This window comes from Octodon degus, unplaced genomic scaffold (assembly GCF_000260255.1).
Source record: "Octodon degus isolate 3935 unplaced genomic scaffold, OctDeg1.0 scaffold00009, whole genome shotgun sequence".
NCBI classification, from domain to species: domain Eukaryota; kingdom Metazoa; phylum Chordata; class Mammalia; order Rodentia; family Octodontidae; genus Octodon; species Octodon degus.
The window spans coordinates 28,147,494-28,162,220 of NW_004524585.1; the positions used below are offsets into that span (position 1 = coordinate 28,147,494).

General features: G+C 42.7%; 1 protein-coding gene across 1 annotated transcript in view; it reads left to right on the forward strand.

The window, feature by feature from the left end:
* The window catches only part of Lix1 (limb and CNS expressed 1), a 52,718-nt gene that overhangs the window by 36,474 nt on the left and 1,517 nt on the right, over nt 1-14,727 (forward strand). The window contains exons 3-5 of the mRNA XM_004625424.2: nt 91-231; nt 3,473-3,568; nt 13,458-13,535. Of these exons, the coding sequence (XP_004625481.1) occupies nt 91-231; nt 3,473-3,568; nt 13,458-13,535 (315 nt within the window). The remainder of the gene's footprint in view (nt 1-90; nt 232-3,472; nt 3,569-13,457; nt 13,536-14,727) is intronic.

The window sequence follows — 14,727 nt, forward strand, 5'->3', positions numbered from 1 at the left end:
ATGGCTAGCACTGTCTGGAGACCCATGGGAGCAGGATGAAATGGCAAAAGGCTGCATCTTTAACGACTCCTTTTCTCCTTCCTTCTCAAGTGCTGCTTAAGCAGAGCAGAGGCCAGGCGGGATGCAGCCAAAGTGGCCCTAATCAACTCCCTGTTCAACGAGCTCCCCTCACGCAGGATCACCAAGGAGTTCATTATGGAAAGTGTTCAGGAGGCAGTGGCCTCCACCAGTGTAAGTACCACAGGGAGGGAGGGGCGGGCCACGCTGCCCACACTCAGGCGTCTGAGCCCCCAGAGATGCTACAGGGAGTAAATCCTTAATTTAAAAACACATGGGTTACATTTTTGCCCATTAAATCATTAGTTTTCTGCAAAAAAAGAATACTTGGATTGGAAATCATAAAACTGGAACTGGTTCCTGACTGTACACTTCAGTAATATTCTTGACTTCCCTGGATCACAATTAATCAAGCTTTAAATTGAGGTAGATAATTCGATCCACGTTGATTTGTTTATTTGAATGTCTGCCCTTTGAGGAGTGTTGATTCTTTTAGGGCCCGAGAATGCAAACAAGTGAGTGATGCTTTAATCTAGTGGTGGTAAACTAGCTCCCTTTATCCTTAACTTAACTAATCCTAAAAATTACTTGAGGTACTTACTGGGAAAGTACCAATTACCCAGGAGAGAAGAGCCTTACAGTCTATACTTTTAAGGAAGCACTAACTCTTATCTCATTCTGATTTGTATGAGCTATTACAACAATCATGATTAACATCAATTTACTTCTTTCAGAGAGCTTTGAAAAGTTCTGTGATGGACACAATTAAACACAGAGTACTTTAAAAGCAAAAGCCCCATGTTAGAAACTTAAATAAAAGTTTTTTCAGCAATCCTGTATTACTTATTTGTCCAGTAAATGATGTGAAGCTCCCAATCCTCTATGGCTCCAAACTACAAGCCACATGGGGGACCTGGGGTTCCCACCCATGGCAGGTGTTTCCCTGAACATGCTCAAGGGGAGATTTGGCACTACCGTGGATAGTAGCTGCCTCTGACCTGCCCTTGGCATGGGCAAATCCTGTCTGAGATTCTCCTCCCCTATTTCCTTTAATAAAACCAGAAAATGCTGCCTTTCTGGAGGAGCTGTTGATAACGAAGAAGCCATCATCTGGCTATCATGAGCCTCTCCTCATAAATGCTCTTACCACTTCCAAGGGCTGAGAAGGAAAGCGATTGTCCTAGCAGGAGGAGGCAGGGAGCTCTGCTCTGTATCTGGTCTGCGGATGAAAGGAAGCCTTTAGTTTCTGGCTCTGTAAATTTCCAGGGCCTTTGATGAAGAGAAGTTAGGAAAATGATGCCTGATTTATATAAGTGTGGAATTTACTCAGGAGCAGGGAAGGGCCCTCAGTGTAAATGTAATTTATCATTTTTTCATGGAAATTTCTAAGGAAAGAGAGTACGTATGGCTTGCAAGCTTCTGGGTGGATTTCCTCGGGGATATTTAAAAAGCCAACATAAATATTTCAGCAGCAGTGTGTTAATGTTATTGCATTCAAAAGCTATAAATTTGCTGCTATTTGATGCTGCCGGTTGTTTGTTCAGTCTCGTGGAGTCGCCACAGCCCAACTTCCGAGGAATCCAAGGCCATGGGACAGTAAGAAGCCCTAGATGCCATTCCAGAGCTTCCACTAGCTTCTGCAGTGCTCCTCACAATGGAACTGAAAAGGAGCTTCATTTCTGCCCATCATAGCCCCCTCAGATCCCTTGTCTCCTAAAGAGTAAATGGTTGTTGCAGTCAAGGTTTGCAAGAGAATAGATTTAATACATAATTTATAGGATTATTTCATAATATTCAGCCATAAAGTCAAATGCAGAGGAGTGCAAGAGGTCTGCCCAGTCCCGGATCCCACAGCAATGTCCCACATGGGTCCAGGCAGAGGCCTCCAGCCCACGGTAATGTCCTACGCAAGGAAGACCCAAAGGCCATGGTAGAGGCTAGAGGGTCTGCATTAGCAGGGCGAAGGATCTGTGCCACAAGTCTGAGGGAGCTGCAGTGGAGCCAGGAATCAATGCTCAAAGCAAAGACCAGAGCTCCTGGGAGAGCATAGCAACCCTCCCCAGTGACAGTGAAGACCCAAACTCCTCTGATAACAAAGACAGCAGCTGAATTCACATCAGGAAACGCAGAGTGACAAGCACTCCAGGAAGATCAACAGCATGCTGTTCCCTTCCAGTTCTTTTCTTTTGTTGGCAACAACCCTCAGGCAAACCTTCCATACCCAGAAGCACCCTGATTCTGCTCAGCTGGGTATTACAAATTGACCATTAGTTAATCCACCACAGTGGTCCAAGAGTTTAGAAAATGTACCACCAAAATCTATGTCGCCTATCTTAGTTACTTTTCTCTGGTTGCTGAGACAAAATACCCAATACCCAAAGTTAAGGGAGGAAAAGTTTATTTAGCTCACAATTAGTAAAGGTTTCTGTTTATAATCGGCTAAGTCCAAGGCAGGGTGGCTTGGCAGGGGGCACTGCAGAGGAGAGACAGCTCCTGGGAGCAGAAGACAGGAAAGGCAAGCAAGGGAAGGGAGAGGGGTGCCCTGCAAGCACGCTGCCCACCCTAGGGTGGACGTAGCTTTCACACCCTTAATCCCCACATCGGACTGGGAATCAGCCTCAAACTCTAGACTCAACCACTTCTGAAAAGCCTGCCCTCAACAGCTGCAGGGGATTTAGAAGGGCATCTAGACACAATGGCATCTGTAGTCCAAATGTCACCCATGTTATGAAAAATTCCCATTAAGAATCATGGCAGGGGGCCAGGGAGTTAGCTCAGTAGAATAAGTGCTTGCCTGGCAAGTGCAAGGGCCTGAGTTCAATCCCCGGTTCCACAAAAAAAAAAAAAAGAATCATGGCAGTAGGGGCCGGGGAGATGGCTCAGTGGAATAAAGCGCTTCCCTGGCAAGCGCAAGGGCCTGAGTTCAATCCCAGGTTCCACAAAAAAAAAAAAAAAAAAAAAAAAAAAAGAATCATGCCAGTAAAATACAAATGGCCCATACCACGCGCAAGTCTTTTTTCTATGTCCACAAATTTGTTTGTGTATCATTGAACTTAGAACATGACCAATATTTCCAAATTTCTGTTAGCCCAATACCACCACCACCACCACCACAAGCCCTGCATAACACAAGCAGGAATTTCTGTGTGGAAACAGTTATTCTATCAGCAAGTATTCTGATAGATAAAAACTCAATTAATGTTCTAATCAAAAGATAGATTCAAATTGATTTTGAGATCCTCTTTACTCTGAATCATGGTGAGATTTGGTGAGATTTTACCCAAAATCAACTGGAAACTTGATTGTGGGGTGAACACCATTGTTAGGCCAGCAACGGAAGGCTTGCTGTGGCCACAGCATGTATCCTTGATCACCAATGAAAATATCAGTAATAGTTCTTCTGCGTCTTCCCAAGGGCACCTTCGAGGATGCGGATGACCCCAGCACGAGCATCGGCGCCTACCACTACATGTTGGAGTCAAACATGGGCAAGACCATGCTGGAGTTTCAGGTACCTGGCTTCTTGCTATGCGTTTGTCTGGTGACACAACTTAGAAACCTGGGACAACTTATCACTAACATCTATTGCAGAACAAACTTTTTAATTCAACCTTCGTAGAGTCCGGCATAGTAACCACAGTTTAGCCACATTTCAGTAAAATAAAAGAAAGCTGGGTGTGCTGGCACAAGCCCGTTGTCCCAGAATTCTGAGAGGTTGAGCCAGGAGGGTTACAAGTGGCAGCTCAGCCTGGGAAACTTAGAGACTTAGGGAGACCTTGTCTCAACATTTAAAAAAAAAGGGGGGGGCCCTTGGTTAAATCCTTGGTACCTAAAAGTAAATAAATCATAATACAATAAAATAAAAGCAACCAAACAAAATTATGGGAAAAAAAAAAGCAACCAAACAGAGCACAGTCTTTGCTATTATGGAGAGAAATATTTAAGTCTAAGAAACAGGTAAGAAGCACCACAGTCTTACGATGCCAAAACACTTCAGCATTTCAGTACAAAGTTGCCCCTTAAGCCCAATCAAATAGTCATGATCCCCTGGTTCTTGATTCTTGAAAGTTACAGATGGAGGTTCCTCCAGTATTCAATGAACAACATTTCTTTAGTTCTGATATTTCCACTAAACAACATTTGCTTCCTCCTATCATCAAACAAAGAAGAAAAGCAACCTACAACCCTTTCATACTGCTGAGTGGTAACAGCTGAGAAGCTACATTACCTCCACATTAACCATCAAAGATGGCCCCAGAATTAGGACTTTTCAATTTATGATGGCAAGAAAGCACACCTATCTAACCATTCTAGTTTTCTACTTCAGTTCTGTCGTGTGAGGTATACAACATTTTATCTTTTTTAAATAATTTTATTGAGAAAGAAATAGCAATGAGAGAGTTTCAAAAGTGATTAGTAGGACAGTTTCAATAATTAATACATTGCATATTGTTATCTTAGTGGTCATTCATTGTACAACATACAGACATGATATCCTGTCCACAAACACTATTAGAACAAATCCCTCTATACACTGAATTAAGAGAATGTAGCTGTATATCCATCCTAACTATTTTGAATATACATATACAAAATGATCATTCATTTGTATCCCCCTTTTTGTTTAGTTTTGTCAGAGAAGGGTATTGTAACACTTTATTATAAAATAAGTTTTGTGTTGGGTGATGTTGTCTGACTGCAGGCCAACTAAGTGTGTGAATGTGTTTCAGGTAGGTCAGCCTGCACTATGATATTACAGCAGTTAGGTGTATTGCATGCATTTCTAACTTAATGATATTTCCAACTTACAATGCATTTATCAGAGAATATGCCATGGGCAAGTGGAGGTTTAGCTGTATTTGCAAAATCAATAATTGTATAAATAATGGAAATAATAATCAATGGTGCCTATTAGGCACTTTCTTTGGTATGATGCTTAACATGCATTTAACAAGTTTTATCATAATTTTTTACAATCCCATGAGTTAGCTTTTACTCACATGAGAAATTTCACTAACTTTCATGTTAGATTTTTCATGAGAAATCCCCATGTTAGTGATTTTTTCCAACATCATATTCATTACTTTATAAGTCCTTATAAAGTCAATTATCATTTATACTGAACAACCAGTTGAATAGGCAAAACGCCATACAAAACACATGAGAGAATTATGCTATCTCAAGGTACACTGTTATTATTGCCCCAGGTTGGTCACAGCTTAGCAAATGGCAGAGCCAGCGTTCAGTCCTGGGCATTCTGATGGCTGATCTGGTGCAGCTGCCCCTGATCCTGTATTAGTTTGAGCAGATGGAAACGTGGTAGTCACTGGGCAGGAAATATATATCGCTCTCAAAAAACTAAAGTTGAATGCAGATGAACCTCCACAAACATGTGGGTAGAAATCAATAGGTAATATGATAACCCAAGTCTTTACCCCCAGTGATTGTATTTTCTCATTCAGACTCCAAGAAGTAACTAGAGATTACAGCTAAATCCAAGAAAAACCCAGAGATATAAAATTTCATGAACAAGGACATTCATCATGGTATAATTTACCATGGTGTTACAGTTGAGAGCTGAAGCCATCAGCTTTCAGATGCCTTCATCCGTGCATTTCAAATCTTTTCCTGACTAGTGGTAGAAACATTCCAAAAATGCATGGACGTGTCCTTTCTGCTCATTTTTCAAAAAAAAAAAAAAAAAGTGTTATTGCTCTTTCTGCATTCCCCATATGACTGCAAGGGCTTTTTCCACTCTGCATCTCGATTATCTAATTTTCTCTTTAGGTGGGGATGGTCTCTCTGACCTCTGAAGAGGCCTGTCTTGGTTCATGAGGTGATCCAACCCTTAAGGCCTGCTCTCTGCAGTGGAAAAGGCCATGTGTAGCTCAGTGGTTCTGGCCCAAGCTCTGGAGTGGACTGACTGGTTTTAGACTCTATTCCTGACCTTTAAATGTGTTTCCTTGTTTGCGTCTAAATCAGAAAAAATAATAATAGTAGCTCCCAGGGCCAGGGGGAGAATTCACGGGACACTATGGGAAGAACATAGCCCAGTGCTAGAGAACCTATGGTACCCACGCCACGGCGGGCTACTTGCATCATCGAAAGCTCTCATATGCGGAGCCCGCCACCTAGGAAATGCTCCATGAAAGAAGACAGTCATTGTTTTATGTATTTCTGAGGAGGAAAATGGCACCAAAACCAAGAAATACTGTTTCAAAATCATACTGTGTGAGCCCTGTCCCTCCCTCCCTCACCACCTGTGAGCTCAGCCACGCTGAGATGGTTTTCAGATCTATAAAACAAAAATGATAATGCTCATTTATAAGACTAGGTCATGGGACTTTTAGGAAGCAGAGAGCACCATGCTTCTTGCCAGGAAGAAAGTCATTTATCTTAATTCTTCCCTTTACATGTAATCAAAAGAATATTGCTCTTCTTTTATTATAGAATGAACAATGCCCGCCCCACTACATAGTTGCTTGTATGGGACTTAGTAGCTACTTTCAGAAAAGACTGATTTTTGAATGTGATTGAGTTAGTATGCCAAGATGAATAAGGTGAGATAATTAATAATAATTAATTATAAAGTTATTAAAATTCCTTCCAAGAACTATGAAAGGCTCCACTCAAACTCGTCTGAGTCATTGCTTTGGGCTGTGTGTGTTCTATATGGTCTCTGTGGGAAAGAATTTATGTATGTGAAATAATAATTTGAATCATACTGTAGAAATGCCTCCTAAATTCTCATAAAGCTACGTGGAGTTCCAGATGGGGACCAAGGAAGGAAAATCCAAGCCCCTGACCTGCAGGACAGCAGAGACCCCAGACTCAACAGGAGGTTGCGGGAGCCTGGCTTCTCCCTCTCCTGTCGCAGGGTCCTGCACAGGACACTCCTGGGTGGCCTGGGCTAAATGCATAAGTTTGTGTCTGCACCTCCTGAGAAGCCAACCCCAGACCGAGCTGCACAAGCACCGGCACAGCTGCTCCGTAGGCTGGGTGGGTGGTGGCCCAGTGTGTGTCCATGGATGGATAACTGGATAACTACGCAGAGGAAAAGCAGGGTGGTGTCTCCTGATGGCCCTCAGGCGTGCTCGGGAGGGGTCCTGCCGGGTGGAAACGCGATAGGCCTCTGCTTACCTCGGCGGCGTCGTGGGCGGGAAGCCCAGCTGCTGCTGTGAGGTAGTCTCTCTCTGTACAGATAACTGCCTGCTGCTTGGGGGAGGGACGGGAGCGGGACAGGCGCTGGGTCTCGTCAAGGTCAGATTCTACCCAGGCTTTGACTGAAGCCGGATAATATATTTATTCTGAAGCCTAATGCAATCCAAGGAGGAGTTGTTTATTTACATCTTTGCTAAATTCTCCAGGTCACCTTTTAAAACCTCATCCCATAAACAGATTTCCTCTTAGATCCATCCTCTTGGGTGGGGAGATGGTGCCCACCTGTTTTTCAAGTTCTCCATTTACAGTGTTTGTTTTTCTTATTTCTGATGAAGCACAGAACCAAGCCAGTCTCCCAGAGAGTCCCAGAGAGAAGCAGCGAGCTTTTTCTCCCCTGTGAAGTAGCTGCAAAGCCAAACCCTGCGTTTCCAGGAAGGCCACTCAGGCAGCGCCCTGAGGACAGAGCCCGGCTGTTGCCAGTTTAAATGAATGAATGACGGAACAGCCCAGGAAACCTGTGGAATGAGGGCTGCAAATGAAGTTTTATTTTCTATTCAATTTTAAATTTTCTTTGCGGATCAGACAGCAAAACAGCTCTATATTTTGTGGTGCTTGATGTAAAATAAAAATGTAGAGCTGACCGTGGTGGTGGTGCACATGCCTACAATCCCCCGTCTCTGAGAAGCAGAGGGGTTCTGGTTTGAGCCCACCCTGGACAATTAATGGTTTAGCAAAATAATAATAATAATGATGATAATAATCCTGTCTCATAAAACAAAACAACCACAAAAATGAAACTAAAAAAATAGGTAAGAGCTGGAGTAGGAACATCACGTATGGTCAAAGCTTTGGGTTCAATTTCCAGTACTGGTGTGGGGACTAATACGAACCTCAATAGTGTAAAGTAGGAAACCACACTTAGAGTGACTCACAGGCCTCACACTCCTGGAGCACAGTGTCTTCTTCGGACCCTCCCGCCCACGACACCGAGGTAAGGGCCTGGACTCAGGGTCCTGAAGCAGAGTCATGCCTGAGACCGACCTCACAGAAAGGCCCAGACTACAGCCGAAGCCCAGAGAGGGCTCGCTTTTTTCTGGAGCAAAATTGAACGGGAAATGAACAACTTAGTGGTCAAGCTAGAAAATATTATAATGCAACAGACTCATGGCTCAAAATTAATGTGAAGCATTCCTGATCAACAAAACATCAACCTTTCACATAAAAGCTTGCATGCACCTGCCTCCCCACCCCACATTTGCAGGCTGCCTGCACACTGTGCTCTCTGCCCAGCACACGCCGGGCTACCAGGTTCACTCACTACACAGACCTCACCACAGAGCAGGCCCACCCTTGGGGACAGACATGTGGACCCCTCCAGAGTGGCAGGTTCTCCAGGAAGAAGGTGGGGGGAATCTAGGCAGCAGGCAGATGGCAAAATTAGGAGGCAATGCCTCACAGATGTCCAGGGCCCTCTCTGCCTCAGTCTGAAATGGCACAGGACTTCGGGCTGAACTCAAGCTCAGACAGCTTCAGGACAATTACAAGACAGTGACTTAGTCTTGTGAAGCTAAATAAAGAAATTGGACTGGAAGTTTGTGAAAGAACGTGAAAATATGGAAACGCAGTTTATGCGATGATATTACTGTTACTGAGTCAAAAGCTCAGGAGACAAAAGATTTTATTGACATAGTAGACTGCAGGGCGGTAATCTCCAAAGTCTGAGGCACTGACTACAGACAGCTCGTCTTATTTATAGGATGGCAAGCAGAAGTTACAAGAACAAGATAAGCTTTAGCTGAAGGTCATAGTACAATGAGTATCTTGTGGCGAACATAATTATATGAAGCAAGGTTGTTTCCAGCACATTTATAGAAGTTTTAATTTGATGACAAATCATAGATTTAGTTAAGGTAGGTGGCGGAGAACAGAATGGCTGCAGTTAGGACAGGATTTCTGCTTCAGTATAACATGTTTTGATGTCTCCCCGAATGGGACAACAACCAAAACAGAAAAAAAAAGAGGGTGGGAAGGAGGGTGTGTTTCCTAGAGAATTTTAGGAACCAGAGTCACTCTGAGGGAGAGGCAGCCATGAGGCTGCACAAGATAAGCTGCATCATGGCGGGACAGGGATTTAGACAATCAGAGGTGGGGAGGCGATGGCCATCGTCCTAGAGGCAACAATGAAGTCCCTTGGGAGGATTCCGTGAGACATAAAGGCTGTCAAGGGCTTGAGAAAGGTCTTGGTTCTGTTCCCAGTGTAACTGCCGACCCAAAAGTCTTCAGGGATTGGAGGGAAATGGCAGCAGTTCACCTGGAGGAGGCAGCTGGTGGCGTCAGCCTACAGTAGGCACAGTGCCTGCACACCTGGCTCTGTGGACGGTGGAGAAGGAGACTGCCAAGTTCAAATCCAGCCTGGGCAATTTAGTGACTTATTGCAACTCTGTGTCAACGTAATAGATACACAGGCCTAGGCATGTAGCTCAGGGCAAAGGCCCTGGGTTCAATCCCCAGTACCAGATGTAGGGAGTAGAAAAAGAATAAGCCAGGAAGATCTTGAAGAAGTAACAGTACATTTTTAAGGCAACAACTGTTGAAGGATGGAATTAAGAACTGTGCTGACTCACAAAGGCCACAAAGATGCTTGGACAGTGCAAGGAAGGGCAGAGGCAGCCAAGTTCTAAATGCAGTTGGCAGCTTCACATAAGGCCTGGAGGAGCTGCTTCATACTAGAGGGTTTGCCCAGTATGCACGAGGCTCTGGATCAATCTCTAGGAACACAAAGCACACAGGCAAATAAATTTTCCTTGAAGATTTTGGAGGAAATGGGGTATGTATCTTAAAAAAAAAAAAAAGGTAGCCCATGCAAAAGAGACACAGCATTCTTACAAAACATGAAACCCAAAGAAATTTCTTATCTGAGGTATCAGCTCTCCTATTACATGCTATCTCTTGGGCTGGTGCTGACTGTTCACCGCATAGGTTTGGGGCACGTGGTGGGGAACTTGCCCTCCTGAGCCAATGGGCTGCTTCGATGGAAAGACTGTGAGGCACAGTGGTACGAGCTCAGGGAGGCAAGGTTCAGTTCCAGGAACAAAGATTTTCCACTTTTCCATATTAGTGCTGTGTTTGACAAAGTGACCCTGGCCAGGGTCAGGGAGAGGTGGGGTTATAAGGAGGTGGCTTCCCTGGGCATCAGACCCAAGCACCTTGGCAGATGCTGGGGTCTCTGTTTAAGATGAAAGGAGCCTCTCAGCTGAAATCCTTGTTATATTTTAATTAATGGAAACACGTGATTTTACTGAGAGCTCTTTGGGCTCCTGGAGTGCTTACTGGACAGTGGAACATAGACAAAATGCTGAACTTGGTTTCAGGTGGAGATGAAGAAAAGTCCTTGATTGTGCGGCAGTTTTAGACATGAAGGCGATGCTGCTTGCTCCTGTGAGGACCTTACAGCTTTTCACTTGACCAGATAAATTCAAGAAGCCTTTAATCTAAGACTGTGTATTTCCCAATTTTCCTAAAGAAAGCTTCTTCCTGGACTAGCAGAGATCAAGATAGTTAATAAAAGTCAGCTTTGGGGATAGACAGTAGGACACTACCTAAATGTTAAATTTTCATAATTATTTTCACTAACAGGAAGTTCCTGAATTATACTGAAATATTTTCCAACAAGTATGTGGCCGTGGTTTACACTATTAATCCTTAGTAGATATTTTCTGACAAAAGCAAAGACAAAAAATAGGAAAGATAGGAAAGAGGGAGGTAGATCCTTAGCACATGGGAGGGAGACCAGGAGGTGGAGGGGAGATGGAGGGACATAAAATAAATGAAGATGTGTTATGTCCATGCACAAATCTCCCTGGTGAATGCTATCATTGTGTACTGCATGTAAGTACTAATTAAAAATTTTTTGAATGTTAAGACAATCCCTTTACATATGAAACTCAGGTAAATTCAGTGGAACATTTCTAGTACTAACTACATTAGGAAAATAAAATTCTATGCCAAGTTGCTATTCCTTGGCCTACCCTTGACCTTGGGCAGGAAAGGAAAAAACTGAGCCCATAGGGTTGCGGCTGTGCTTAATGCATAGGATGTGGAAAGCAGCAATATTTTTTAATGGCAGTATAAGCTCATTCTCCGCATTTGAAGACATTCTTCTTTTTTAAAAAATTTATTTATTTTTTTTGACAACTCAATACAGAATTTTACTTAACGAAGTAATCTGAATTTCACAGTATTTGTTGTAATACATGGTATTGTCTTACAACCAGCTATTCATATTACTAGACATTGGAAGAAGAAAAAACTAGAGCAATGTATAAGAAATTAAGAAAAGCAAAAGTACAAACAATTGAAAAAAAAAAAAAAGAGACGAAGCTAATTAGAGCATTGACTGCTTCTCTTTCCATTTTTTTTCTTTTTTTTAAATTGTTATTTATTTATTTATTTGTCCTGTCAGAGGTGAATATTCTACTGGCATCTAAATACTATAGGTGTTTCAATTCAACTAAACAATCTAACACTGTCTAGCAGTCTATAATATTAGTCGGTTATCCTCAGAAGTTATTGACTTGAGCCTTTTACAGCTCATTGTATTAATATGGATTTACTTTACATACCTCATTTTTATACTTTTCTAATGGATGATTAAGACCAAGATATAGCAAGACCTATATAACAAGAAATGTAACTTTTGTATCTGATAAGTTTAGCCAAGTACTCTCAGGATTTATCCTGTAGCCCTGTACCACCTTTTGTACATTCTTTTGTCAGTGTCTGACCTGAGGATGAGTCACGGCCATTGCTTGACCAGTTTGCTCTTTGTGAAAGCTTGAGAAAATGTTTTTTCTCTCCATGTGACTCTCCCCAGGCTCACTTTAAATCCTTGAACACATTCCTCTGTGGCTCCGTAATCTTCTTGATCAGAAAGTTTGGAGCACAACTGAGTTACATGTTGTTACAGTCCAGGTTCTCCTATGAAGACATTCTTCCTGACTGGATTTATGCATTCAGGGTTTCTGTAGTTTGTCCATTGTATGTTCTTTATGGTCAAAGATAAAGTTATAATAAATTTAGAGAATGACTTGGCTTTTATTTGTAGAATTGGGGGAAGACTTCATTCCATAAAGTAAAATGAGTGTTCCAATGAGTTTGGGGTTTAATTGATAGGCAGAAAAGGTGCTAAAAGATCATTAGAGGGAGCAGGAGGCATAGCCAGTGACAGAGCGCTTGCTCTTCTCTGGCAGGGAGAGAACCTGTCTTTGATCTATGGCCCTGTGAGGACAATACAAAGCTAAAACAGCTGAAGGAATTTCTCCTACTTCTGTCTTCCACACATACTTTCTATAGCCCCAGAAGGAACAAATGTTATTTATTTTTTGTTTGTTTTTAGTTTTGTTGTTTTTTGTTTGTTTGGGTGATTTTGCTTTTGGTGCTAGGAATGATTGGATTTAACTCAAGAGCTTAGCTACACTTTCATTTTTATTTCTTTTTTTTTTTTTTTTTTTTTTTTTTTTTTTTTTTTTTTTTTTTTTTTTTTTTTTTTTTTGTGGTACCAGGTATCAAACTCAGGACCTTGCACCTGCAAGGCAGGTCCTTATGCTACTGAGCTATCTCCCCAGCCCTAATTTAAGATCTTTGGAGCACACCTCAGCTCCATTCCTGTCCCCTATTACAGAACTCTTCTGGACATTTACAAACAAATATGTATATAAGGGCCTTCTATACTTTTTTTTTTGTATTTTAGGGAAGGGTCTACAGGGTGTCAGGGTCTCACTACTAGGTCAGACTCATAGTGATTTGCCTGTTTACAGCCTCTCAAGAGCTAGGATTACAGCGAGTGCCACCACGCCCAGTCTCAATTGCCCTCTCAGCGTGCCCTGGAGACGGGGCTGGCAGGGCAGGCCCTGTGCCTGTTTGCAGGCGCTTTAATCCGCTGAGCTATTTGGCCAGCCCTCCTTCTATACTTTCTAAATGAAACAGTAGCACAAATTATGCAGTACCATGTACTTGTGAAGTCTTTCTTCACTCCATTATGCAAATACAGATCAGGCAAGGAAGTGGGAGACACATTTTCAGGGAGGCTTTGAAAAATATCCCAATGAGTTCTGATACCATTCTACACTCTGTTCGCCTGGTATATTTGGGACTTGGAGCTATGCCCCATTGAAGCTCTCACTGACATAAACATTTCTGTGTCAAAACACGTGACAGTGACAGGTGTTTGGGCTTTCCAGGAGCTGATGACCATTTTCCAACTACTGCACTGGAATGGAAGCCTAAAGGCTCTTCGTGAAACAAAGTGTTCTCGACAGGTAAGATCCTCCGACCCGGATCGGTTGTGTGCTGTAGCGCTCAGATGGGTCATCACCCTCCTCCTCAGGGATTCCCTCTGTTTGGCCATTTCCCTGGCTTCCTCTGGAGCAGAGGGCAAAGGAAGAGCCAGGTGCGGCACGGCAGGCAGGTGAGTCAGGCCCGCCGAGTGTGCGTACTCAGGACTCACCCACGTGCCTGCGCTGCGTGCAGAGTGGAGCCCTCATTACCGCGGTCAGGAAGAAAGCTGACAGCGCAGCGTGCAAAAGCTGCGCCCCGAAGGTGGGCTGTGTGGTTGCGGCAGAGCGATGGTTCCCACTGCACCGAAAGTCCCTGGTGGCTGACAGAAATGATTTGAAGTTGGACAAGGTGGGCTTCAATCACCTCAGTTTTTTGATTTAGAAGTTTTTCTTATTTTTAAGAGACCAGGTTTCACTATTTCTACCTTGCTTATGGGGAACACACTTCCCTACTGTTTAATGACATGTATAAGAGTCTCCCTGTATACTTAATGTTTTCTCCCGCTGTCTTCTGAGATTTGTCTTTTCTATGCCCAACAATTTGAAAGATGGTAGTTTATTTTTGAGAATGTCCTAACAGGAATTCGTATGAGGAACAAAGCCTCTATTAGCCGGCAAGATAAAGGCATATGTAGGAGTTTTCCATACGTTGCGGCCCCAGGAGTTTTTAAGTTGTTCTTTGCTTAGAAAGTCTGGCTTTCAAAATGTCAAAGATGGAAAAGAAATGAGTAGCTGACAATGGCTTTGGCTATTTTTTTATTTTCTTTGATTTTACAAAAGGCTTTTGAAATATGCTGGGTTGGTTATAAACACTTTTCCGTGATTGGTTTTAATTTGTTAAGGTCATAAATAAATACCACATGTTCTTAAAAATAAAAATAAGCAATGCATCCACTCCACATGATCAAACCTATACTTGACAGTATGATATATTGATAATATTTTTTAGAAAAATAAAAGTTGTGTTTAATTTTTCATTTTTGGCAAAAGTAAGAGATAATGTATCATGAAGATGTCATTACGATACCAATAATGATAACATCCACATTCCATAATACTTTTTGAAGTTGTTTCTCTAGTTAGCATAAGCCATTTGGACTATTGTCTCCCTGATTCTAACAGCACAGCAGCGAGGACGTCGGCGCTCCTGGTTTCTGAGTCTTGTTCTGACTAT